The sequence below is a fragment of the Taudactylus pleione genome, unplaced genomic scaffold (assembly GCF_031769625.1).
Source record: "Taudactylus pleione unplaced genomic scaffold, aTauple2 ptg000479l, whole genome shotgun sequence".
Taxonomy (NCBI): domain Eukaryota; kingdom Metazoa; phylum Chordata; class Amphibia; order Anura; family Myobatrachidae; genus Taudactylus; species Taudactylus pleione.
The window spans coordinates 7,220,108-7,245,342 of record NW_028284881.1 but is presented as its reverse complement, the minus strand read 5'-3'; the positions used below and the strand labels follow the sequence as shown (position 1 = coordinate 7,245,342).

Below are 25,235 nucleotides of genomic sequence, written 5' to 3'. Positions count from 1 at the left end.
TTGCTGCTGTTAGCTGCATTCTATCTGCCTATACTACAGCTTCCACGCTGCATATAGACTTGTCCATTTGCTGCTGTTTCCTGCATTCTATCTGCCTATACTACAGCTTCCACGCTGCATACAGACTTGTCCATTTGCTGCTGTTAGCTGCATTCTATCTGCCTATACTACAGCTTCCACGCTGCATACAGACTTGTCCATTTGCTGTTGTTACCTGCATTCTATCTGCCTATACTGTAGCTTCCACGCTGCATACAGACTTGTCCATTTGCTGCTGTTAGCTGCATTCTATCTGCCTATACTACAGCTTCCACGCTGCATACAGACTTATCCATTTGCTGCTGTTACCTGCATTCTATCTGCCTATACTACAGCTTCCACGCTGCATACAGACTTGTCCATTTGCTGTTGTTACCTGCATTCTATCTGCCTATACTGTAGCTTCCACGCTGCATACAGACTTGTCCATTTGCTGCTGTTACCTGCATTCTATCTGCCTATACTACAGCTTCCACGCTGCATACAGACTTGTCCATTTGCTGCTTTTACCTGTATAATATCTGTCAGCACCACAGCTTCTATGCTACATACAGGCCTGTTCCATCTACTCCACGAAGCCAGAGTATATACCATTAGCTGCCCTCCATGTGTAATGTCACCTGTCAGCGCCGCAGTTTCCACGCTGCATACAGACTCGTTTCTCCTCAGTACTAAGCTGACATGTGCAGCCGTAGTTTTCATTCTACCTGCCGCTAGTACATCTCTGTGGACTCCACTCTACATCAGTGCCGCAGGGACAGTGCATACAAGTTACCTATACTGTATTACTCTGTGCTCTGTGGCTATTCAGATTATTTGGTAATACTGTTGTGCTAACCTTGTATTGGTTTCCCTGTGCTGTGTGCTATTGTCTTGGGCTGGTATAGAGAAGGATGCTGGTTCCAGGGCTAGTGTTCAGTGTGAAATATTAGAGTTGCAGATCAAGCTGCACTCTGACTGCATTAGACTCCGGTTCCTGGCACTGGTTTCTTAGCTCCAATTGACCAGAACTATTTTGTCTGTGTCCCGGAGATCACCATTGTCACTGGAATGTATCCCTAGTCTTGCTGGCCATCGCAGGTCACTAGGCGAAGGATCGCCCTATGTGCCTGGTCTGTTCACTCCGGTTCCAGTTCAGTATCCATGTATATCACAAGTCTGTGGTTCCTACATCGTCACTAGTGTGCCTACACTCTTGTTTATACCCATGAGCCAAAGAATCATTAAGCCTCCGCGTTTCAGATCTGCAGAATATCAAATTTTTATTTTTACAATTTTTATTTTACCTGAAGCTCTGTATTGATGTATATGTATTATATGCTAGTACGATGCTTGCACTATTATTCTTTTTCTTAAGTGCATTGCTTATGTGCTTTTTATTTGAAGCTTCCAATTTTAAAATGTGATTAAAAGATATGCAGACTTATACAACAATAGGTTTTCTATTTCACTTCTTTTTAAAAAAAAAAAAATTGTCTATTTTTCACTTTGTTTGCATCTTGTTGGTATCTTAAAAGTGTAGAATGGTCTGATGTGTATCTATGTTTCAAGCTTTACAGCAGAAGAAAACTGCAATTTAATTTGGGCGTGTAGCCCTTTAAATGCACCATAAACTAACCTAAGGTTATCCTAATAATGAGTTGAAAATAAAAAATGGTATTGTAGCACATCTCTATGAGTCAAAAAGTGTTATATAAATAAAGGGTTGATTTTATTGATAGAATAAAGAGGACAGTGAAGACGGTTTAATGGATTTTTAACGGTCTTAAAACACCTTTACTGCAGTTTCACTGTACACTTTACCAGCCCCCATCCTGATATACCATACCTGCCTACTCTCCTGAATTTCAGGAAGTTTTCCCAGACTCCCAACAGGGTAGATTAACCTCTGAGATCTCGTTGGCTTGATTAAACCATTTGGGGCTAATGCCCTCTGCTGCATGATATCACAAATGACAGCATGGAGCAGTGGTGGATGCAATCTCCTCACAATACACCACTCTTCCCAACTGGAAGATGACAGTTCCCCGAGGGGAGGCATAAAATAGCACAGGCATGTGACGCACACATCTTTCACATCAAATACCCCTTATCTAAATAATATTAAATACCTCAAATATTATACTTTGTAAAGCACAGTATGTTAAATACATCATAGTACACATAAACAACATATAGTGTTATGAAGAAGCTAAAGCTTTTCCTGCACAAATGAACTTACAATTTACTGTTAAGCTGCCCATACACGGTGCGATATGCACCTTGCTATGCGACTTGTGATCCGACGGCCGACATATCGGGCGGACCCCACACACTGAGCGATTGGCACCCCCCTCCCCCACTCACATGTTGCTGCATGGGATCTTACATCTCATCCCCAGATCAAGTGAACAATGCAGTAAGATCTGGAGGTGCGATGTACGACCCAACAGGAGCGTGCACTGGCCGATATCATGCCCATACACTGTACGATATAGCAGCAATATCGTACCAATCCGTCGGATTGGCTACTATATCGCACCGTGTATGGGCACCTTAAGAGCTGTAGGGAACCATTGATACTTATGGTAGCAGAATAATAATTTTAGTTGCTGTGTGAGGCTTTTGGAGGCGATTCAATTCAGTGGGAGTTGGTCCCAGATCTATTCAATTCAGCGCGCTGTTAGGTCAACTAATTGATTTCTTCTCGCACCCTCCTGAGGGTGCAAGGAGAAATCTGACTAAAGTGCTGGTCACAAGGCTGCTTTCTGGTTTACTGTGGCCAGGGCCGGTTCTAGACCTTGTGGAGCTCAGGGCGAAAGTTCCTTTCAGCACCCCCCCCATCATAAAAAAAAACCCCAGCAAAAATGAAAAAAATCAAACGTCGTTCATGCCCAGCACCACAGGCATTCTAGGAGACTGGGAGGAATTAGGAGGACCAGCACAGTTTGTTAATATGACACCACAGGAGTTTGAACACGGAGCCCATTCACGTTATGCCATGCAGTAGTATTCTTATACACATTATGCCACACTGTAGTAGTGCCCCTTACAATACATTATTCCACGCAGTAATGCCCCTTGCACATTATGCCACACAGTAATGCTCCTTACAGATTATGCCACACAGTAATGTCCCTTACAGATTATGCCACACAGTAATGCCACTTATACATTATGCCACACACATCAATGTTCCTTACACATTATACAGACCTGATACTGCACATTTGCTTGTTTGGCAAAAATATTATTTTAAGAACTATCTGCACACATTTGGCAGCACTTCCCATACTGCCCCACTTGCTTGCTGGACTGATAGCCAGCTCATATATTGCCCCACTTCCTGGCTAAACAGAAGCCCCCCACAGTAACAAATAAGTGGCCACCATGCACCCTTCCTTTACTGAGGAAGGGATCTGCTCTGCCCTCCAGTCTCATGCTGTCTGGCATGCTGACATGGCCGGCAAGTCGTGTGTGTGTCTGTATATATATACACATGTACATACATACACTGTATTTATTAATTTTCTTGAAAATCCATGGAGTTCCATTCATTACAGCTTTACTGTTAAGATGCCTGTGGATTTTCTCCAGAATGTGAACCCTGTCATGTGAAACCTATTTGGAGTGCCGGTCCCTCTCTCAGTTATGTATACACATATATATATATACTATGTGTATATATATATATATATACACACACTGATATACTGTGCATATATGTATATATATACTGTGTGTATAAATGCTGACAGACGGCAGTGCTGTGAGCATTGGTTTCTGTACCAGTGGTGTCTGTGTGCTTCATTCAGTTGCCTTGAGTGCCACCTCCCCCTACCCTGGAAGTTAATGGAAGGCACCAGATGCAAATATTTAAACTTTAAGCACTGAAGTGCCAGCTCACCATTGCGCATAATATACATATATATATATATGTATATATATATACACACATATACCCAGTGTATAGTATTTACTGTGTGTGTAATATATATAATATATATATATATATATATATATATATATATATATATATCTTTTTCAAGATCATATATTAACATATTTATCACAAAAAAAAAGGTTAGGGAGCTAAAACAAAATGTAAGACTTATTTAAATATACTAGTATGGTGATGTTAGAGGCAGTCTTTTACACCTACATGCCTCTTAACAACTTTTCACAAACCAATGATGAAATATAGACATTTCTGCCATTTGCAAATGAAAAACAATGCATTCACCTCCCCCTCCCCTGCTGGCGAAAGCATCAAAAATGTACTTACTAACAACAATATTTGGATCTTTAACCTGGCTAACAGCCCCCCTCCTCTTCATCAGGCAGCTGTCTGCCTTCCTCCGCCAGACATTGGGGAACAGCTCCTCCATCGCTCATCTCAGGCAGCGGCACAGAAAGGGAGGGCGCGTGCGGCGTGACGTCATGACATCACGTCCTGCACATACCAGGTGACATTTCTCATTGCTCCGACCGAGTCTGAAGACAGGGGAGGTTGGAGCTAAGCACTAATAGTAAAAAGACAAGGTCCTCCCATGGCGGAGTCACCGCATTACTGTCTTTAATGGCGCCGGTGGGGCTACTGTGGCGGCACCCTCAGACCGCAGCACCCCGGGCAATAGCCCTGCTTGCCCGCCCCTAGAACCGCTACTGAGTGTGGCGCTAACAGCCTAGCGGCCGGCACTTAAGTCGGAGAATGCCGGTTCTCCTGACTAAACACCCTGGTTAAGTCGCGAGAACTCGACAACTGGCATTCTCCTACTTAACTTGTAATAGTCGGACTAAACAGCACCCTGAATTTAATAGCTCCGTGTCTAACTTTCCAGTGCTATTCAACTTGTGCTGAATTGAACTGGCTCCATTGGTGGCTGGTATTTCTGTGCAGCTACTGGATGCCGGATCATAAAATCTCAGCTGAACCTCCTTCCTCTTCTGGGTCTACAGAAGGCTGTTCCTTGTGTTATTTGCCAGCTTTGAGTAGCGGTGTGCAAGGTGTTTTTCTGTGGCTTCATGCTCAATGCTGGTCAGACCCAGGGCACTTCTTCCTCCAGAGGTGTGGTGACTGCATTGAAGATCACCACATAATGTTTTAATGGAAAAGTATCAAATGTAGAGGATCTCTATGCTCACCATCTATGCCCTTTGTATATTTTACCAGGAATAAAATGTTCCTGGGATAACCGTTCAGTATGGAGTGGATTTGAATTAGGGGTTAATGTTTTATTATCCTGTTCTGTGGAAACACAAAAAACAAGCTGGACATGGAGACTAACAACAACTGAAACTTGTGGCAAACCATCTATTGAATACTAGTACCACAGATTTGATCTAGTTGTCTGATAAAGTAAGAGAATAACAAATTTGATTGGAAATGTCATCATCAGCCAGCTAAATCAGACTAAATTTGAATTTGCCATTACCTACTTCTATTGATTTTTAGGGCAAAATTTACTAAGCAGCAGGTTCTAAACACCGGCAGTTTGGTGGCAGTTTGATGGCGGGTTCTAAACCCTGGGGGTTTTGCGGCAGTTTCTAAATGACAGCCCTGTTCTATTCTATTCTAAAATGTGTTTTGACGGTGGTTTTGCGACGGTTTTGGCCTTAGTAGATCCGCGGATAACAAAACCGACACCAAACCGCCGGGGTTTAGAACCCGCCGCTTAGTAAATTTTGCCCTATATATCCAACATGTTTCAACAGGTCATTGATTATCAAACATTTAATACCAAATACAAAATGAATATACTGCTGAACCGCTTCATGCATTCAGCTCAGTGTGCTACATAGCTGCATGGTATTCCAGTCAAGCTTCGGTTACATGGCTGCATGGTTTTCCAGTCAGGCATCTGTTAGTTGGCTAGAAAAAGGTAGCAACGCAACAACATATGTGTGTCAATAAGTAAACATAAATGGACATGAAAAAGGACACTTTAATATATATAAAACAAATAAATAATTAAATAGTTAAATAAACATTTGAAACTAAAGACAATGAGCAATAAAAACAATGAGCACTATGCCTCTTCCAATGGATTATTTGATTTAAACAGAGCCTGTTCCTATATATGCTTCCGGATAATAGATGCAAGATATTTTCAATCTCAGTTTGAGAAAAATGTATTGTGTCCAATGTATATAAGTTACCAAGTCCTTACACCAATAGAGGGATAGTCCTGTTGGCATACAGTTCCATATGCTGCTCTCGGAGCCCTCAGATGTCCATGGTGAGGATAGATGTTTAAGTCCAGAAGGGTGTACACAGATGAGGGGAGTTGCTGGGGAGGGGAGGCTTAATGTATAAGGGGCATTACTGTTTGGTGTAATGTTATAAGGGACATTACTGTGTGGCATAATGTGTAAGGGGTACTACTATTGTGTGGAATAACTGTGGTATAATGTATAAGGGGCATTACTGTGTAGTGTAAGGGGCATTATATGTATAAGGGGCACTACTACTGCATGGCAAAATGTGTATAAGGGGTATTACTGTGTTGCATAATATGAATCGGCTCTGTGTGGGAGCAAATTAATGTTTTGTTTTTTTACCTCTGGGGGTGCCCTTTTAAGATCTTGCTATGTGGCCCCAGAAGTTCTAGTTATGCCCTTGCATGCAAACACAGAGGGCTGACTAATATATATATGTTCACTTTGAAAAGGATGAAATGCTGGCCATACACTAGTATGACTAACATAAAATAAGATTCATCTTAAGATTTCCCTTGAACTCCCCGGAGCTCCCTGGCAGTCCCGGCCGTACGTTTTGGTGCTTATTTCACACACTATTTACATACGATCTGTCGTATGATCACTTGTCCCTATGCGACGGATCGTGATACAATTGATCGTGTACCTCACTTAAGCACATGCGATCATCCAATAGATTGGGCCTAAATTAAAATAGAGGGCTGGGCTTCAAAAACAGAAGCCATTTTAAGGTCTGCACACTTCTGTTTGCTCTGTGACTAGTGAGGCTTGGTTTTTACCCTGCTGAATGCTCCACATTGCTAGCTACTGTGCATTGCTTTGTATTGCCTGGCTTTACAAAGTGCTTTATCCTGCTCTATTTCCTGTGTTCTATCCTGCTTTTTTGTGGTGATGGATCCCTGCCGTTATAGAGCTCTGCTGTCCTATGCTGTGGTCAAGCTGAGTGAGGAGAGGGAGATGGCCCAGCATAGGAGGAGGATGAGGTCCCGATGAACCAAGGATTGGCTGCTGGAGAGAGCGAGACGATCCTACATGCCCCTACTGACGGAGATGAGGGAGAACAATCCGGACGACTAGCGCAACTTCCTGCGGATGGATGACACTACACTCCAGGAATTGCTGCGCCTGGTGACCTCCTATATCCGGTAGCAGGGCACCAAGTTTCGGATGGCCATCACAATCGAGGAGAGGTTCGTGGCTACTCTGAGATACCTGGGTACAGGACGCTCCTTTGAGGATCTAAAATTTGGGACCCGCATCTCAGCTCAAGCTTTGGGATGCATTATCCCTGAGATCTGCATGGCTATCGTGAAGGCGCTGCAGTTTCGTTAGTGTAAGGTAAGATAACACACCACACTTTTTTTTATAGTCAAACCAGAGAAATGCTTTATTAAAACTTTCTATAGTTTCTTAAATATTAAAGACATAATAAAACAGTTTTTGGGGGGAGTTTTTGAGTTTTTGCGGGCACCATGGCCTATAAAATGTATAAAACATACATACATATTTTAGATATAATATATCTTGAAGTTACCTAATCCCTGATAAGTATGGTGCGGTATGACCTATGGTGTTTGTGGCACACATTTCAGGGGTGTAAACACATGCTGAAAGTGCAAACTCAGTGGGCTCGGCCCCATTGAGATGCACTTCCAGCATGTGTTCATTTAGCTGCCTGAGTCTGTGTCACAACCACCATGCTGCATACAGCACCATACTTATCAGGGAGTATGAAACTTCCTTATTACTGTGCAAAACTATGCCAACATTGTGTTTTTTTGGAAGAAAACAAGTGTATAAAATGCCAACAGTATCATAACACCACACCACACCACAATTGTGCGAAAGCGTCATTTTCACCATCAGCGTCGCGTAATACAGAGAAAATACTGGGCGCGGAGGGTGGAGAACTGAGTTGGTAGGAGGAGGTGGATGGTGGAATATGTTGTAAGGAAGAGGTGGGTGGGGGAGCAGGATGATAGGAGGATGTGGGGGGGGTTGGTAGGAGGAGGATGGTGTAGTTTGGTAGGAGGAGGTGGATGGGGGAGTTGTTTGGAAGGAGGAGGTGGGGGAGGAGGTTGGTAGAAGGAGGTGGGGGAGGAGGCGGGTGGGGGAGGAGGTTGGTAGGAGGAGGTGGGTGGGGGAGGAGTTTGGAAGGAGGCGGGTGGGGGGAGCAGGATGGTAGGGTGGGTAGTTGGCCATTGGTGGAAGGTATGTTTGTAATGAATAGTAGGTGGGTGGCGGCGTGATGATTGTAGGGGGGCAGGAGCTGTTGGCCGGGTTAGAATGGTAGTGTCCGATGTCAGTAAAGAGTTCCGAGCTTTGAAGATAAGTTCGGACGTCAGTCTTTCAAAGTGGATTCTTTGGTCTTGGACCACTCCTCTCAGCCCTGCGCTCATATAGGCAGCAATGTGGTCATATTCATATGGGGGTTTTAATAGGGCTTCTCTGGCCTGTCGAAGTAGTGGGTCTTCTTCCTCCTGTGTATTTTTTGTTTTCCGCCTTTGTTTTTTGGATACAGGGGGGTGGGGGTTGGAGTCGGCACACTTTCGTCTCCACTGTGGAAAAGGTCCGGGATGCTGGGGATATCAGAAGTCTGTTAACAGAGACAATTATAATAAATGTCATATATTTATGTTTTTTTTCTATTCTTTCACAGTTCCCTACAAGTATGGAAGAGTGGCATTTGGGATGAGTTTGAGAGCTGTTGGCAGTTCCATAACTACAGGGAAGCTATCGATGGCAAGCATATTAGGATTACCCCAACGGCCAACAGCAGGTCCTACTACTACAACTATAAAGGGTACTTCAGCGTTGTACTGATGGCGGTGGTGAACGCCAACTACAAGATCCTGTTCGTAGATGTGAGGAAGAACGGCTGTTCTTTCAATGGTGGCTCCTTTAAGAACATGGCATTCTCCCACCAGCTCACCACGAACACCCTGCATTTGCCGTTGAGAGAGGCTACCAAACACGGCCTGAACTACATATTTGTAGCTGACGAGGCTTTCGCCCTTCATGAGAATGTTATCAAGCTATTCCCACAGAGGGCACTGAATCATGACAAGCAGGTATTCAATTACAGGCTATCTCGGGCAAGGTATATTGTCGAGAACGCCTTTGGGCTCTTGAGCAACTGATTCCGAATTTTGCATACCCCAATAAATTTAAAGATGGAGAAGATTGACTGGGTGGTCACTGCTTGCTGTATCCTGCACAACTACCTGGGCAAGAAAGCCATCCAGCAAAGGTTATTGGGCACAGCTGCAGTGGAAGACCTAGACCACCCGGAAGAGGTTGCTCAGTTCCGCTCAGTGGCGGTACCACCAGTCATGGAATCTGGCCAAAATGGTCATAGAGGAATATATGGCCTACTTTAATGGGGACGGTTGGGTGCCGTGGCAGGAGGAGTATATCTGAAAATGTTTGGGGGACTCAGTATTGCTGACAATTCACATTACCAAAGATGCCTCTGCAGATTCCCTCACATCCTCTTGCTGCGCACTGCACTCCTCTGTCTCTGCCATCACCTGCACAGATGGACGAACCGGATCCTGCTGCACCAAGAACATGAGGAGGTCATAATACCAGAACTTGGTTTTGTATATGCTGTCAGTCCCAGCTCCTGATCGCTTTGAATTTTCCACCTTCTTGAGCTCTTTGCTGAAGCTTGTACACAGATTTTGTATCTTATTGTGTACCCAATCTATGGACGCAGCATCGTGGTATGGCTTACTGTACTCGGCCAGCTCGGCATACGCCTGGTTCCGTTTCTGTTTCTTGCTGTACATTTTGGACTTGGTACGCCAAAGACAGTTCATGGTGCCTGTATAGCTCGATAAAGCCACTTATAAATTCTGGTACATGATCCAGAGACATTCCTAGGTAACAAAAAAAACATGGACATTTAAAAATAATTGACTTATTCTGGCCACCCCCAACAGAGGGGGTGGCCGTTAAACTGCATAATTCGGGCCCCGAAATAACGGGGGCCATACTGGACTCTTGTTGAGTTTGTTGAAATGTTGACATGTTATTAATAAAGTTGAAATGTTTACAACCGTGTCACTTATTTTAGATGCATATAATTGCCTATGTATAGTAGGGGTGGGGAATATATCAAATTCATTGACACTATGGTAAAAGACCGTTGTGTGAATGAAAACTATACTTAATAGCTTAATGTCATATAGTGCACAATAACAATATTATTTTGGGGAACACTGGGTGAAAAAGCACATTTGCACAGCATCAGGCTTCAAAAACTGCAGGGCCCAAAACAACCCCCACTATGCATATACAAAACATTGGTGGGTAGTGGGCATTGCTGAGCAAACATTGGTGGGCAGTGGGCATTGCAGAGCAAACATTGGTGGGCAGTGGGCATTGCAGGACAGCAAATATACATACCTGCAGTTGAAACACCACACAATCGTGTCTGCTGCTCTACCTTCACGATGCCGCTACTGCTCCTCTCTGCTCACAAAGCCGCTGTTTGGAGTGGTGGTAGACAGGAAAATGCCACTCAAATAACGCCGCTTGGATGGTCGGACGCACGATGCATTGCATGCTGAAATACACGGCATGATCAGCATACGATATATAATATGGGATGCACATCTGATCATACGATACGTTTTAAGAGTTGCGGGAGCGCGTATAGCATCGTATCCTACCTTAAAAACCCACACGATTTCCACATGATTCATTGTACAATGCATCGAAAATGGCCAATCGGCCCAAAAAATGGCACTAGTGTGTAGTCAGCATAATATGAACTTGCATGGGTCATACAGTTTGCTCAGCCTGTGATTCAATTGTAGCTCTCACACAGGTTTTTGGCAGACTGGCAGTTTCCACTGGATTTAGCCCCAGAACTTGTGTAATGTAAGAGTGTCCACATATTTAGGGATTGTGTGACAGTGTGTGGCCCTGACTAAGGGCCTGATTCAGAGCCGGACGCTATTTGCGCTCGCTCGTTCAGAAAAAGGGGCCGGCTATTTAAATTGAGCGCTCGCTCTTTGCGGTTTGTTGACGCCTCTATGTCTGAGCGAGCGAACGAAACATGCTCTCGCTATTTTGTAAAGACGCCCCCTGGCCGCTCGCATCCTACGTCATCTCCGCTATTTATTAGATTAATCGAGTACATCGAAAGGCATCTGAACTGCTCGCAGTGCTTGTGGTTGGATCTTCCTACCGCAATCATGCGAACAGTTCAGGCTAAGAGACAACCAAGTGACGTGGCCGATGACGCTGCTTTGTTAATTATGCACACCCTTAAAATGCCCGTTTTGACCGTTTGGCACGCCTGCGTTCGGATCTCCACTCCCCGTTTTCAAGCACCTTCCCCTGTTACCACCCACAAACGCCTCATCCTGTCACTCAAATTAGCAGGCACTCGCTATTTTGCGAGCGCTCGATTTCCGACCGCACTGACTGGTTGGTGCATGCGCATTACGACCCATACGCATGCGCAGTTGTGCGAACATCGCTCGGAGCGAACGAGCGGCCGCTTACGAGCGGCTCTGAATCAGGCCCTAAGTTCAAACCTAGGCAAAAACCTAATCCTGGTCAAACTTCACCACCATGCCAAATTTGGTGGAGCTTGGTCCAAAACACTGGCTGCGCATAAAGGACAAACAGAAACAGACAGACACGCTTTCTCGCTTATTATATAGATGAGTCATTAAAAGGCACTACAGTGGAACCTGAAACATTTTGTCTGGCCAGGATTGTACTGAGTGCAGATTTCATGAACTATATAATGTACCAGACACTGAAAAATGCACATTATTTTTAGTTTTGTTTATGTAGGTACTCAGGAAAAAGAAACTGGTACTCAGGGCCATAACTAGGATGAGCAGTGGGCTGCCTAGGGCTCAAGGCTGAGGGTGCTGCACAGTTGCTGCCTCAGTGGCACTTGTATTTGGCTTGCAGGGTGCCTGTATTCAGGGGTAAATCCAATTAGCCACGGGGTTTGCCCTACGGCTAATTACTTGCGCCGGGAGATTAAATTAGTGGGGTTTACCCGTGTGTTAAGCTGCAGATAAAAAGGCACCTGCAGTGGAGGATTAATGGGCAGGGAAAACCAATTGATTACACATTTTACGCAGATTCAGTTGGTTAACGTGCGTTAACCCCTGGATTTACTACTATTTAATTGCATAGCAATTTCCTGCACGGAGCTAATTGGATTCCTCCCCTAAAGTTACAAGCTGATACAAGATTTAAAGCAGCAGACTCTGGACAATTCTTTAGATCAGTGGTTCCCAAACTTTTTCGAATCACGGCACCCTATAGTATCAGCATTTTTTCCACGGCACCCCTGGGCCAAAGTTTCTTATTGAGGAATTCAGCAAAAATTAAATAAAGTAAATTGTGATTATATGCCACCGTTAGGTTCAGTTATGTGGTTTTTGACAGGGCTGCGCTCCTTTTTGTCCACATATATTTATATCTTTCGGAGCGTCCAGCTCTGAATCAGGCCCTGTGTTCTTTAAGAAACCACAATCAGAGCGCCAGATTACTGTGCAAGTTTCAGGGAGGGGGTCGTGGGCTATTGCAGGCGGAACCAGATGAGCTTCGGCTATTTTTGCTTTTGCAGACTTCAAGCTGAGTGCATTCAATAACTGTATTCAAGTTGCATCTATTGTATTAGGGCAGCAATTAAGGGGGGGGGGCACAATTATGGGTGCACATGCCACAGGGCGTCGGATTTGAGGGGGCGCTAGGAGCACAAGTGTGACTAGGATGGTGTGGCCGACAGAACCGTCCGCCTTCATTCATGTATGCACCGCCTCAATGTATAATCATAGCGGTGCGTCTGGTTCCTTCTCTGCCAGACTCACCACTGCCAATATACATTACAGTGGGCAGAGCTGCAGCTGCCTGCCCCATGTGCATCGGCCCCCATCCCCGTCTCCTGCAGGGACTGGTCTTCTGCCGTGTACAGGAACCTTTCTGGGCACAGCCGCACAACAATGGTAAGCAGCATGCTCACGGCAGGAGGGGAGGGGGGGGAAGAACGATGGTGAGGAGGAGGACGAATGATGACAAGGAGGAATGAGGTGGAGGGGCTCTACCCATGGTATAATGTGTATAAGGGGCTCTACTGTGGTGTATTGTGTATTAGTGTCTCTACTGTGGTGTAACATGTATAAGGGGCTCTACTGTGGTGTAATGTGTATTAGTGGCTCTACTGTGGTGTAACATATATAAGCGGCCCTACTGTAGCGGAATGTGTATAAAGGGTTCTACCATGGCATAGTGTGTAAAAGGGGCTCTACTGTGGCGGTTTCTTACATACTTTCAGCAGGAGGAGCAGGATTCAAGAAGGACTCCTACCAGTGGCGTAAGTTCATCCCAGATGCCCCGAGGCAAGTTATCATTTAGTGCCCCCCTATCCCCCATATTTACAGCCCTAAATGGGGTGAATATATTGTGGGTGATGGAGGAGGTGCCCCTTCAGTGCTGGAGCCCGGCTGCAGGTGCCACCATGGTCTCCCATACTTCTGCCCCTGACTCCTACACTAAACTAACAACATCCTGAGTCATTGTATACTTCACACATTACTGATCGCTACAAGATATCTTGTTTATTCATTTGCTTGTTAGTGGATTCTGGTCTGGTACGGAGCTTTCAGTGAAAGGGGGCAGACGTACTAAGCTCTGAAAGTAATAAATTGGAGAGTGATGAACTACCAACCAATCAGCTCCTGTCATTTTTCAAACACAGCCTGTAACATGACAGTTAGGAGCTGAGGGGCTGGTAGTTTATCACTTTACAATTTATCACTTTCCGTAGCTTAGTACATCTCCCCATAATTATAGTAATGAGTAGTATATTTTTAACTGCATTTCATAATTTGACAGAACAAGCTGACCAGCCACCTCAATTGTTGTCAAATTTAGGGATAAGAATGCAGAATAATAACTGATAATTAAGCATAACCCATGTGTTCTCTGTAGCCAAACCTTCACTGACGCCTTATTTAATAAATCATTATTTAAAACTTATTCAACTAATAACTGGTTTGTATGTGCTAGCAGAGAAATGTAAACAGTGTTTAAATTAAATACCTGGAGATGATTAATGCAGACAACTAGGGGACAGACACATGCAACATAGTAAGCAAACAGAGTAGGAGTTTATTAAAATGTGTCTGAGTAGGGAGGCACTGCACTGGAAGAGTGAGAGTTGTGAGACAACATTACAGTGCTTGACTGGGACAGTCAGAATTTTACACAAGGTAATAAACAACTTTAAATATCTACTTTTTTAGCGATAATATTACATTTAATGAATATAATGCATCTGTTCTTTCTGCGTATGTCTAGCCAATCCAATAAGTATATTACCAGATATAATCAGGTAATTATTTTCGGTGAGAATGCATGCTCTACAGAGTCTACACCAAACCTCACCCCCTTCCTTCTATATCTACACTCCTAATTTACGTTAATGACCCTGCTGTAGGTTGGTTGTGGATAAATATCTGGACTTTTAAGTGTCTTGTTAATGTGAATATAGTTATTTAATTTCCTAATTTTCTGCCAAGTCTTAATAAACAGTAATGAGCTTAATGACCTAGTTGCAGCAAAGTATCTGATCATTATATCACACTGGCAAAACAATAAAGTTACCTATGACTCTCTAGTCCAGCTGGTCACCAGGTGCTGGTGAGAATACATTATCAACTGGACTTACAGTAGCCTGCAATGTAAACTTTATGATTGCACTGTGCTCTGGAGCTGGGTACACACCTAACAGATATATCTGCAGATGATGGCTGTTCATACACACTGAACAACCATCATCTGGCCGCACCCCCCTCCCTGCGGCCTCTGCTGCAAGTATACAGGCAATCGGCTGACCACCCGTACACACAGCACGATGCCCCAATATATCTGCAGATGTATTGGGCATCAGGTATGCAGCACAGTTGATACAATATATGTCTGTGAACTACGTCGTTCACAGATATATTGCTGGTACACACTGGCCGACGCACACAAGATATATTGGGCGATCAATTGATCGGCCAATATATCTGCCAGTGTGTACCCAGCATTAGCAACAAATCACTAGTGCCCCTTTCAGACATACAACCCGGGAAATTTCCTGCTCAGACATGGGAATATCTCCTGTGCAAATTCCCGGGTATTTGGTCGAGACCCCCCTTTCACACTACAGCTTCTACCCGGGAAATTCCCAGGTAGACCCCTTTAAGACATAAGCCGGGTTTTTTCGTTTTTAATACTGCCTGCCTCTCCTCTGCCCTTCCTAGCCTATCCCCTCTCCAGCTGCCGCTAATTATGTCATTAGCATGCAGCCGACCAATCACTGCAGCCATTTTTATTATCATTAAATTATTTAAAACTGCCCTGGTGGTCCAGCGGGAGTGCGGGCGGCCCACTGTGGCAGAGACCCGCCGGCAGGTGTCCCCGACGTCCAGCTGGGGTTGTCTGTACACAGCCACCGGCGCAGAGGGTGGTGAGCAGCAGCGCTGAGCGTCCTATAGGACGCTCTGTGCTGCCAACTCAATGTAAAAGCTGCTTGATGCAGCCCGGAAGTAAATTCCCGGGTAGCACCATTCAGACATAAGTAGGGTAATTTCCCGGGAGGGAAATTACCTGGTCGATTGAAGGGTCGGCTACCCAGGAACGTGTTCCCAGGTAGGTACCTTTCAGACATACGCGGCAACCCGGGAATTTGGCTGAGGCAGGCCAAATTCCCGGGATTCTCGGTGTGTCTGAAAGGGGTATAGGAAGATGATCCAAAAAGAGGAGATGTTTATCACAATGCCCTGATGTAATCACTTTGAGGCCACCTGTAGTCAACTACTGACTCTGGGGGGCTGATGTATCAGACAGTGGATAGAGATAAAGTACCAACTAATCAGCTTCTGTCATTTTACAGGCTGCATTGGTTGTTACTTTATTTCTCTCCACTTTATCACTCTCCAACATTTAATACATCCCTCTCTCTCCCTCTCTCTCTCTCTCTCTCTCTCATGCTCAGACTCTCTTATGAGCATAGTGAATGTGTTGAACTAAATACTAAATAGTTTTTGTTTTGGTTTTTTTAATGAAAACTTTCTAATTGCTGGGTACACACTGGCCGATATATTGGCCTTTCAATGATCAGCCAATATATCTGCTGGCCGTCGGCCAGTGTGTACAGATGGTATGTCTGTGAACCGCGTCGTTCAGACATATCGCACTGGCTGTGCTGCACAGACGATGGACACAGTCATATCTGTCCATCGGCTATTGTGTCCGCCAATACACACATAGCGTCAGCCGCGGGGAGAGGGGCGGCCCCGACCCGCCTCTCTGCCAGCGGGACCCGCGGCTGCCGGATAGATGATGGCCGTTCAGTGTGTATGAACAATCATCATCTAAAGATTTATCTGCAGATCACTCGATCTGCAGATGTCTTTCAGGTGTGCACCCACCATAAGCTTGTTAATTATTTTAGTGGAATTGCAGACAAAGATTTGTGTGGTGGTTTTACAAACTACTAACAGTCTCTAATTTGAAATGCTATAGTAGCTACCAATTCTGACTAGTCTTGCTTTTGCCCCTAAATTGTCTTTGAATGGGTTGTTGGCAGGGTGTAAATTCGCATTATATAAATGAATAACGTAAAAAGATTCGCATTATATAAATGAATAACGTAAAAAGATTGGGGATTAGCTATTATCATATGTGAGATGCACATTGCACCAAAACTAATTTACTATTTTACATTTCTACATGCGAACCAAGTAGAAAACAGGTTTGATTACATGGGTGATTCTCTGTGTGACAAAGGGACATTTACATCATACTTGCCGACGTTCTAAAACTCCTCCCCGGGAGAAGCCCGGAGAGGAGACATAGCTGGCCTGTGTTGGGGGGCGGGGCCGGTTCCTATGTCATTAGGCCCCGCCCCTGTCACAACAAACTGCTGCAAATCTAGGGACCGCAAGGAGAGGACACAGGAATAAATGACGTATTTTGTGCTGTTTAGCCTCACCCCCTCCATACGGAGCCGCAATTCCAAGCAATTATCGTCCCATCCTGCCAACTTCACTAGTGGGTGGGATGCGGGAGATTGGGACACTCTTCCGGGGGTGCGTAGGAGATACTCGAAAGTTCGGGAGCCTCCCGCAACTTCTAGGAGAGTAGGTAAGTATGATTTACATGCATTTAATTACGTGAACTGTTTCTATGCCACAGTTTTAATTTTTTTATGGTGTCCAAATATTAAATACTTCATTGGTAGAAAATATATGCCAGAAAAAATGTCACTACAGTAAACTGTTCCTCCAGGAAATTTTTGAAAACACTGCATGATGCACGGACCTTATATTTTTATTATTATTAAACAGGCATCCATACAATTACAGATATGCAATTCCAGCACTGGAACCAGCATACGTCATTTAAATATGTGATTACAATAAAAGTCATGATATACTCGTACTTGCCTTCCCTCCCTGAATGAGCGGAAGCTCACAAAAATTAGGTGGTAGTCCCGGCTGCCGGGAAAAATGGGCAAGTCTACAGGAGGCTGTAGCCACCCGGTCGCAGCCACCTAGTGAAGTAGGTGATACAGGCGGACGATGATGCAGTTTGTGTTGAATTGCATCATCGTGGCTTTGCCGCCCCACTTCACAATAGCAGTAATTGTGGCATTGTATAGCAGGGTGCAGGGCTACAATTTCTACACATTTTATTTTTTTATTACCTGTTGTCTTCTAGGTTTATACTGTGTATTAATAAACTGCTATAGTTCAGATGTACCTTCTGTTATTCCTGGAAGTACTGTACATCAATATTTGACAATAGAGCTTGCCAATTGAAGGCTTACAGGTGTGGCCCTAGTTAATTGGCAAACACGGTAATGAGTTGTCTCTTTCCTCTGCCTAGCTGTGGATCCATTCATTACCACACCCTTGACAGGCTCCTTTTCAGTCTTCAGCATTCAGGAGATACTCCTCTGCAGCATTAGTTATAGGTGTAAGGGATGTCATTACAGGCAGTTTTCTAAAGCAGCTGCACCAATCTCTGGGCTCAATCCTATTGGCTGCGAGGTGGGTCCTGCGAGTCATTCTCCCAGCGAACTAACACCGCAAATTACATTTGCAATCCAATTCCAAACGCGCGTTAAGTCGGAAGAGAGTCACTTTTTTTAGTGCAAAGAGAAAAGGTAGGGAAAATCTTTCTTTTAAGGTAAAAACATCTGATCCTCTGGTACACCCCTCCCAATGAATAATCACGCATTTGGGGCAAAATTTACTAAGCGATGGGTTATAAACCCTGGCGGTTTTGGTATCCACAGTGGTTTGGTGGCGGTTTTGCTAACCACAGATTTACTGCAACCAAAATTGCCGTCAAAGCACACTTTAGAATAGAATAGAACAAAATTGAATATCAAGCCCCATCAATGTTTTTGACCATAGAAAGAATAGAATACAATAGAAACCCCTGATTTATCAAGCAGGGATTTTGAAAAGCACCATAAAACCGCCGGCAAACCTGCCGGAAGAAATGACTAGCCTCAGACAGCCAAGTAAATTAATTGATTTTGACAGGCACAAATTGATTGACAGGAATATCATCCAGTTGGTCTATGGAGAATTATAATGTCTTTCACCAGACATGACTGGTCTTTAACAGAAATACAAAGAAATAAAAACACACAATCACATTGTGCTCACACACTAAAAAAAATCACACTGGACTTTAAAAAAAAAAAAGGACTATATGGAAAACACACTTCACATAGAGAAATACAAAACAAGAAGTAAGACACAATTAGTATGGTGTTATATCTTTCTCCTTATACTTTCTTACAACTTTAAAGGTAAACCTTGTGCACTGGATGGGTCCTGTTTGTTTCGGGGTGTGCTGCTGATATAGCCCATACGCCTCCAGATAAGTACAAATTGTTAATATGTAATTTACGATTGTCTTCTTATGTGTATGGTGGTAAACCAGGTGTGGATGTATAAGTAGGTAAGAAGGGCTAATTAATGGATAGAGAGTATTGGTTAATCACAGTGTTAACCTGTTGACATACAATGTTATCATGCAGGGCCATGAGTACATAAGTCCTTATACAACATACATATTGCGGGATGCTGCTCTCTGCAATACCATTCTCTATACACAATTTCTCATAATACTGGCTGCTCTGAACCACTATCTGTGGACTATTCCTCAAATTTTCATTTTTCATACTCATTATTTTTTATACTCATTGTTTCAAGCTTTATTGTGTAAAATAATGCCTGCACCTACCCCCACCCACAATATGCCTATTGTACTCATGCCCCTGCATGCTAACATTGTATGTCAACAGGTTAAGACTGTGATTAACCAATAAAATAATTTTCTCTATCCATTAGTTATCCCTTCTTACCTACTTCTACATCCACACCTAATTTACCACCATACACATAAGAAGATTGTAAATTACATATATAGGGGCTGAGCGCGATAACCCTTGTAACAACTTTTTCCTTCTACACTGCTCACAAACCCAGAAAGTGAAAGTAGCCAGCGGTCTGCTTTTATGATGTCAACTGAATGGTGCTTTCTATAAATGCACCATTAAATGAATATGCATAGAAAAGATTCTAATCCAAAGTTGTTTCAATAGAAACCACAGTGAAATAGAATAGAAACCATTGCCAAATAGAACACTCCATGGCGGGTTGTCATTTAGAAACTGCTGGGAATCGCCAGGCGTTTCAATATAGACATCAAAACTGACATTTACTAAATGTTATCAAATAGGCATAAAAACCGCTGTCTAAATGACAACAAAACCGCCATTTAGTAAATTTAGCTCTTGGAGGGGTTTAAATAGCATATTTTGTACAATAAAGACATATCAGTTTTCAGGTGAATTTCTATAAAAAGCTCAATAATGGGTTAATTGATATGGGACAGGTATGTGGATGTGTAAATGATGTGCAGCAAGTATATTGGATGTTGTATTGAGGGGAGAGGGGTTTCTGAACTTGCAGATTAGAGGTAACACTGAAAAATTACTATACAGACATTTTTCTGTACCCAGAATTCTGGAAATACTTTGATTTGATGAAAAACACTTACTTGCTCTAGTTTTTCAACTATTAATAAAAAGTGCAAAAATCAGCCATTCGACACCTTTTAAGAGCCTCCGGTGCTTTCCTTATGGCCTTTATCAGCCTTCTATATGATCCTGCTATCTCATTTGTCACTTTTTTGGGGTTCAGGATGGTTTCCCCACTTTTTCATGCACTTCTCCCAGGTCACATTTTGTAGAAAAGTCGCACAACCACGTCGCGACTACCACAAATTTGCAATTCTAATTAGATCTTGCATTTCTCGGGTAAGTGCATTCGTGCAATGCATGCAAGTTTTATAAGACAACCTTACATTCACAAGCTCGCACCTAATAAGATTGAGCTCTCTGTATGATTAAATGACATCTGTACGTTCCACAAAACTATGTTACTATGTCTCTATCTTTCAGCTTTAGTTATAATAGGAGACCTGTTATTTAAAACATATCTTGTCAAATAATCAATATATCAACATAATACAGTGTGGAAACATTACATATGCACACATGACATCTTTATTTTTAAGAGGTTTGGAGCATCAAGGGCAAATATTATTAAGCACTACGCACACTTTTATATGAATGCTGTGCTGTCCCAGGGGATGTGCAAAAGGGGCTTGAAGTTACCTTTTTGGGTTATTTGTCAATTTACAATGTAGTTGGAGGTCACTTGAACTCTTTATATTTATCTTTGCTCTCTTATACTGTCTATGTGTTAACTAATGTCAACTTTTCCCACAGAGGTTTGCAGGAAGCACAGATTACTTTGGCGGTCAGACTTGGTGAGGCTGAAGAGAAGATCAAGGTTCTTCATTCAGGTCAGTCTGAGACCTATCTATGGACAGGTTAGTTTAGGTCGTAGAATTTCAGGGGTGACGCTCATACTGTATAATGAGATATGATAGGACTTTACACAATAACTTGATACAATTACTGTAGTCATCAATGACTTCTTCTTTGTTTTGTCTGCATTGCCTAAGCACTTCATTCTTCTAAATATACAAATTATTTACTATGACATATATTACACTTTCTTATGTCATTTTCTTTACAACACCCACATACAGTATGTGCGCTGGGAATAACATATGTAACCTGACTACGATCTCCTTTTCCCAAATTAATGGCCTGTCATCTTCTATTCTGATGGCTCTTGAAATAGACTTTTGTTATTTGACCTGGTTATTAATCTCTTTCCGAACTGTGAAAGCAGCCAGTTTCACCCAATGCTTCTGTTGTGCAGCACTGAAGACAACACAGAGGGAGCTGCTTGACCTGCGGTGTCAATATGATAAGGAGACAGCGTCTAAGTAAGTTCTATATTGTGTTTGTCTGCAAGGAACAAGCTCTTTGTTTACCTCCAGCATTAAGTGTTTAACACGCAGCATCTCTCACTCATGGAATGTGTACTTGTCAGGGAGAGGCAGGTAGACGAGTGATTGAAATTGCCTACTTCCATTATAGTGTAAGCATCTGCCCTACTGAAAGGTCAGTAACACTCACTTGGCATTTTTGTTGGCAAGAGCTAGACAGACTGATGAAGTGTGTTTTGTGGGCGTATATTTTTTGCAGTGCATAAACTGGTGAGTCTAAGGCAAAAACAAACTGGTTTTTACCTCTGCTGATATCAACAGATATACAATCAATATGTTTATTTACTTTATTATATTGACCACAGGTTCTCATATACTGTAATACATTTATGGGATCTTTTATACAGATATACTTTATCTTGAAAGTCTGTAACACAGGAAAGAAAATGAAGGACATAATTGCTGGTGCTGAGTGATAAGAGACGTAATCACTGCAGCGCTGATGCAGGATTTCAGGCATGCCAGGTTTGCAGTCAAGTCTTGTATATCTTAACTCTGCATATGCTCCATAACAGAGTGCAAGGATTTACGAGCACTTGGCTGAGGAGTAACCGAGAATCATACGTAACAGAGTGGTAACGTAGCGTTGCACATTTTAATGAGGGTGTGTACACGGAATTGTGACCTGTGCTGAGTTGTGTGTATGCAGAGATCCTCTGTTTTCAGACAGAACTCTTTTGCACTTGGTATAGGGCAAGCGCACGTATGTGATGATATTGTAGATGGCTGTGAAACCCAGTATATGGATAGGTGTGGTGCAGTCACATAGACAATGTACAAGTCACCATACGAGTGAATATTTGCATAAAGTACCATGCATGCAATGCAAGTTAGCAGCAAGTATAACTGTCCCATGTATTGATATGCTATTTTACTTTCATCATCCTGTATGTAACAATGACTACTTCTCCATGTCTCTCACTCATCTTTTTTATATTCTCTTTATAATCCACATGCTCCGATCATGCTAACATTATCAATAAAGTAATATGTTAAGCAATCTGTGTCTTGGCAACTACCATTGTACTACAACTCACAGCATGCCCCAGTGCACCATACAATAACCTATCTTACTCCCTGATAAAGCTGTAGTTGCTTGCTAAACCAATCCAAAACTGTTTGTATGCTTTGTGCCCCAGATAATAACAGATGAATAAATTCTCTTAATGATAATTGTACTCTCAATTTCAACTATAAAATGTTAATGAAGAGATAAGTGGACAGTACTTACTTCCAAAAATAATCCCTAGGTTGATTAGGTTTTGAAGGGGGGAATCCTATAAGATCACGCTATGAGGTGGTGCTGCTGGCATGTCTCCCAGTCTCTGTGTTTAGGAACCTGGCAGCTGTTCCTATCTGAATGGAATTCTGACATGCCGAATGATTCAGTCTGTCTTACCATCTGATGAAGCCGACCAAGGGTCAGCTGGATTTACATTAGACCTAATAATGTTTGATAGATTGTCCCCTCAGCACAGTTATACATAGCATTAGTAAGATTTTCTTTGTGCTACAACTCATCCTACATGAATGATGATATTGTTTTAGATAATGGTAGACTATTTCAATATCACAATAATAGTAAAGATATTATCACTGCCTTTGTATGGCGGTTTTACCCACTAGTATTTCACAACATTATCAGCCATACAGAGTAGGTTGACACTTTATTCCTCTACTATATACAGTGCATTGTTTGGCTGTATACTGACAGCTACTACAGGGAAAACAGGATGTAACTGTTAATTGTTACTGCAGCATGTCATGAAATTACTGAAACAATCCTAAATTAGTAGCACACTAGAACGCATGACATAGAAGCAATTACCACAGGGCCATGTGAGTTCCAAGCGACTAGGTCACTGACCAAACTGGATGAGATCTTATCATAGCTGTGACTATGTCAGGATCACATCTGGCTTGGACTGTGCAGTTAGATTACCCCACACACAGCAGTCATTTTTCAACATCTATATAATAAGCGAGAAAGTCTGTCTGTCTTTTATGCACAGCCAGAGTTTTAGACCTAGCTCCACCAACTTTGGCATGGTGGTGTAGTTTGACTAGGATTAGATTTTACCTAGGTTGGAACTTCGTCAGGGCCACACACTGTCACACATTCGCTAAAAATGTGGACACTTAAATTACACAGGTTCCAGGGCTGGCTCCAGAAAATTACCAAAAACCTTTGAAAAAGCTACAAATGTATAATTTTAATCTCTCTGAGCAAACTTGATGTTTGCTCATATTAAATCCAGACCCTCTGTGTTTGCATGCAAGGGTATAACTACAACTTTGTGGGCCGCATAGCAAGATCTTAAATTGCCCCCCTAGAGGTAAAAAAAACCCACATACATTTGTCCCCACACAGCCCATTCATGTTATGCCACAGAGACCCCATTCAGATTATGCCATATAGAGCCCATTCAGGTTATGCCACACAGTAGTACCCCTTCTTATACACGTTATGAAACACAGTAATGGCCATTGCAGATTATGCCACATGGTAGTAGTGCCCCATATAATACATTATTCCACCCAGTAGTAGTGCCCCTTACACATTATGCCCCCCTCCAGCAGCCTCTCGCCTCCCCCTGTGTGCCATCAGTAGCCTGCAGGTGTGGATTTGGGGCCGGGCTGCCAGTTTATTACAGCTGGCACATCGGCAGGCAGTGGCAGACAAGGGCAGACAGAACCAGAGCAATTTTTAATCTGGCATCGGTCGCGAGCCAATCAGAGCTCGCAGACTGGCAGCCAATCAGTGTTGATTGGCTGCCAGTCCACGAGCTCAGATTGCCTCGCGACCGGCGACGCTGTCTCTTCATGACTGCCTGCCAGTGCGCAAGCTGTAATCATCTGGCGGGCCAGCACCAAATCCCCCCTCGATGGCCCTGACTGGACCGGCCCACCTTGTGTGCTTGACTGTGTGCAAGGAGAGCGGCGGGCCACAGAGGCAGCTCGGGCACCATAGCAGCCACACACCTTGCTCCCACGATAGTTACGCCACTGTTTGCAAGCATATTAGCAAACAGTGGGGTCCTTTTCGGGATAAAAGGAATGGGGTTATAGGCGAGGAAAGTGTAAACAAATAAAGGTTGCAGGTGTACTTCAGGGTCCAGTCTTCAATCCGGGCACATTGTACAGCACAGGGGAAGTCACTCTGTAAATTATTATGTCTTGCCGTGGTACGCTGCATGTAAATAGAATATTCAGCAAGGAGAAGCGGCACTTACCCGGACTTATTATCAAAAAATTACACAACCCATACTGTATTCTAACATTTCGGATTTTACTCCATCATCAGAGAAGTTATAATGCAACCCTTGATGGAGTAGTTGCTGAAAAATTGGAATACAGCTTGAGTTGTGTAATTTTTCTTAAAATCAATCATCTCTCTCCCTCTCCTTCTCACCCCCCCTCTCTCACCCTCTCTCTCCCTCTCCTTCTCCCTCCCCCTCTCTCTCCCTCCCCCTCTCTCTCTCTCCCCATCTCCCAACATTAATACTTCACCTCTGTAGTAATTA

General features: G+C 43.3%; 1 protein-coding gene across 1 annotated transcript in view; it reads left to right on the top strand.

The window, feature by feature from the left end:
* CUX2 (cut like homeobox 2) overlaps positions 1–25,235 on the top strand; it is a 414,556-nt gene that overhangs the window by 322,389 nt on the left and 66,932 nt on the right. Inside the window, exons 7-8 of the mRNA XM_088449256.1 lie at positions 21,080–21,156; positions 21,582–21,648. Of these exons, the coding sequence (XP_088305382.1) occupies positions 21,080–21,156; positions 21,582–21,648 (144 nt within the window). The remainder of the gene's footprint in view (positions 1–21,079; positions 21,157–21,581; positions 21,649–25,235) is intronic.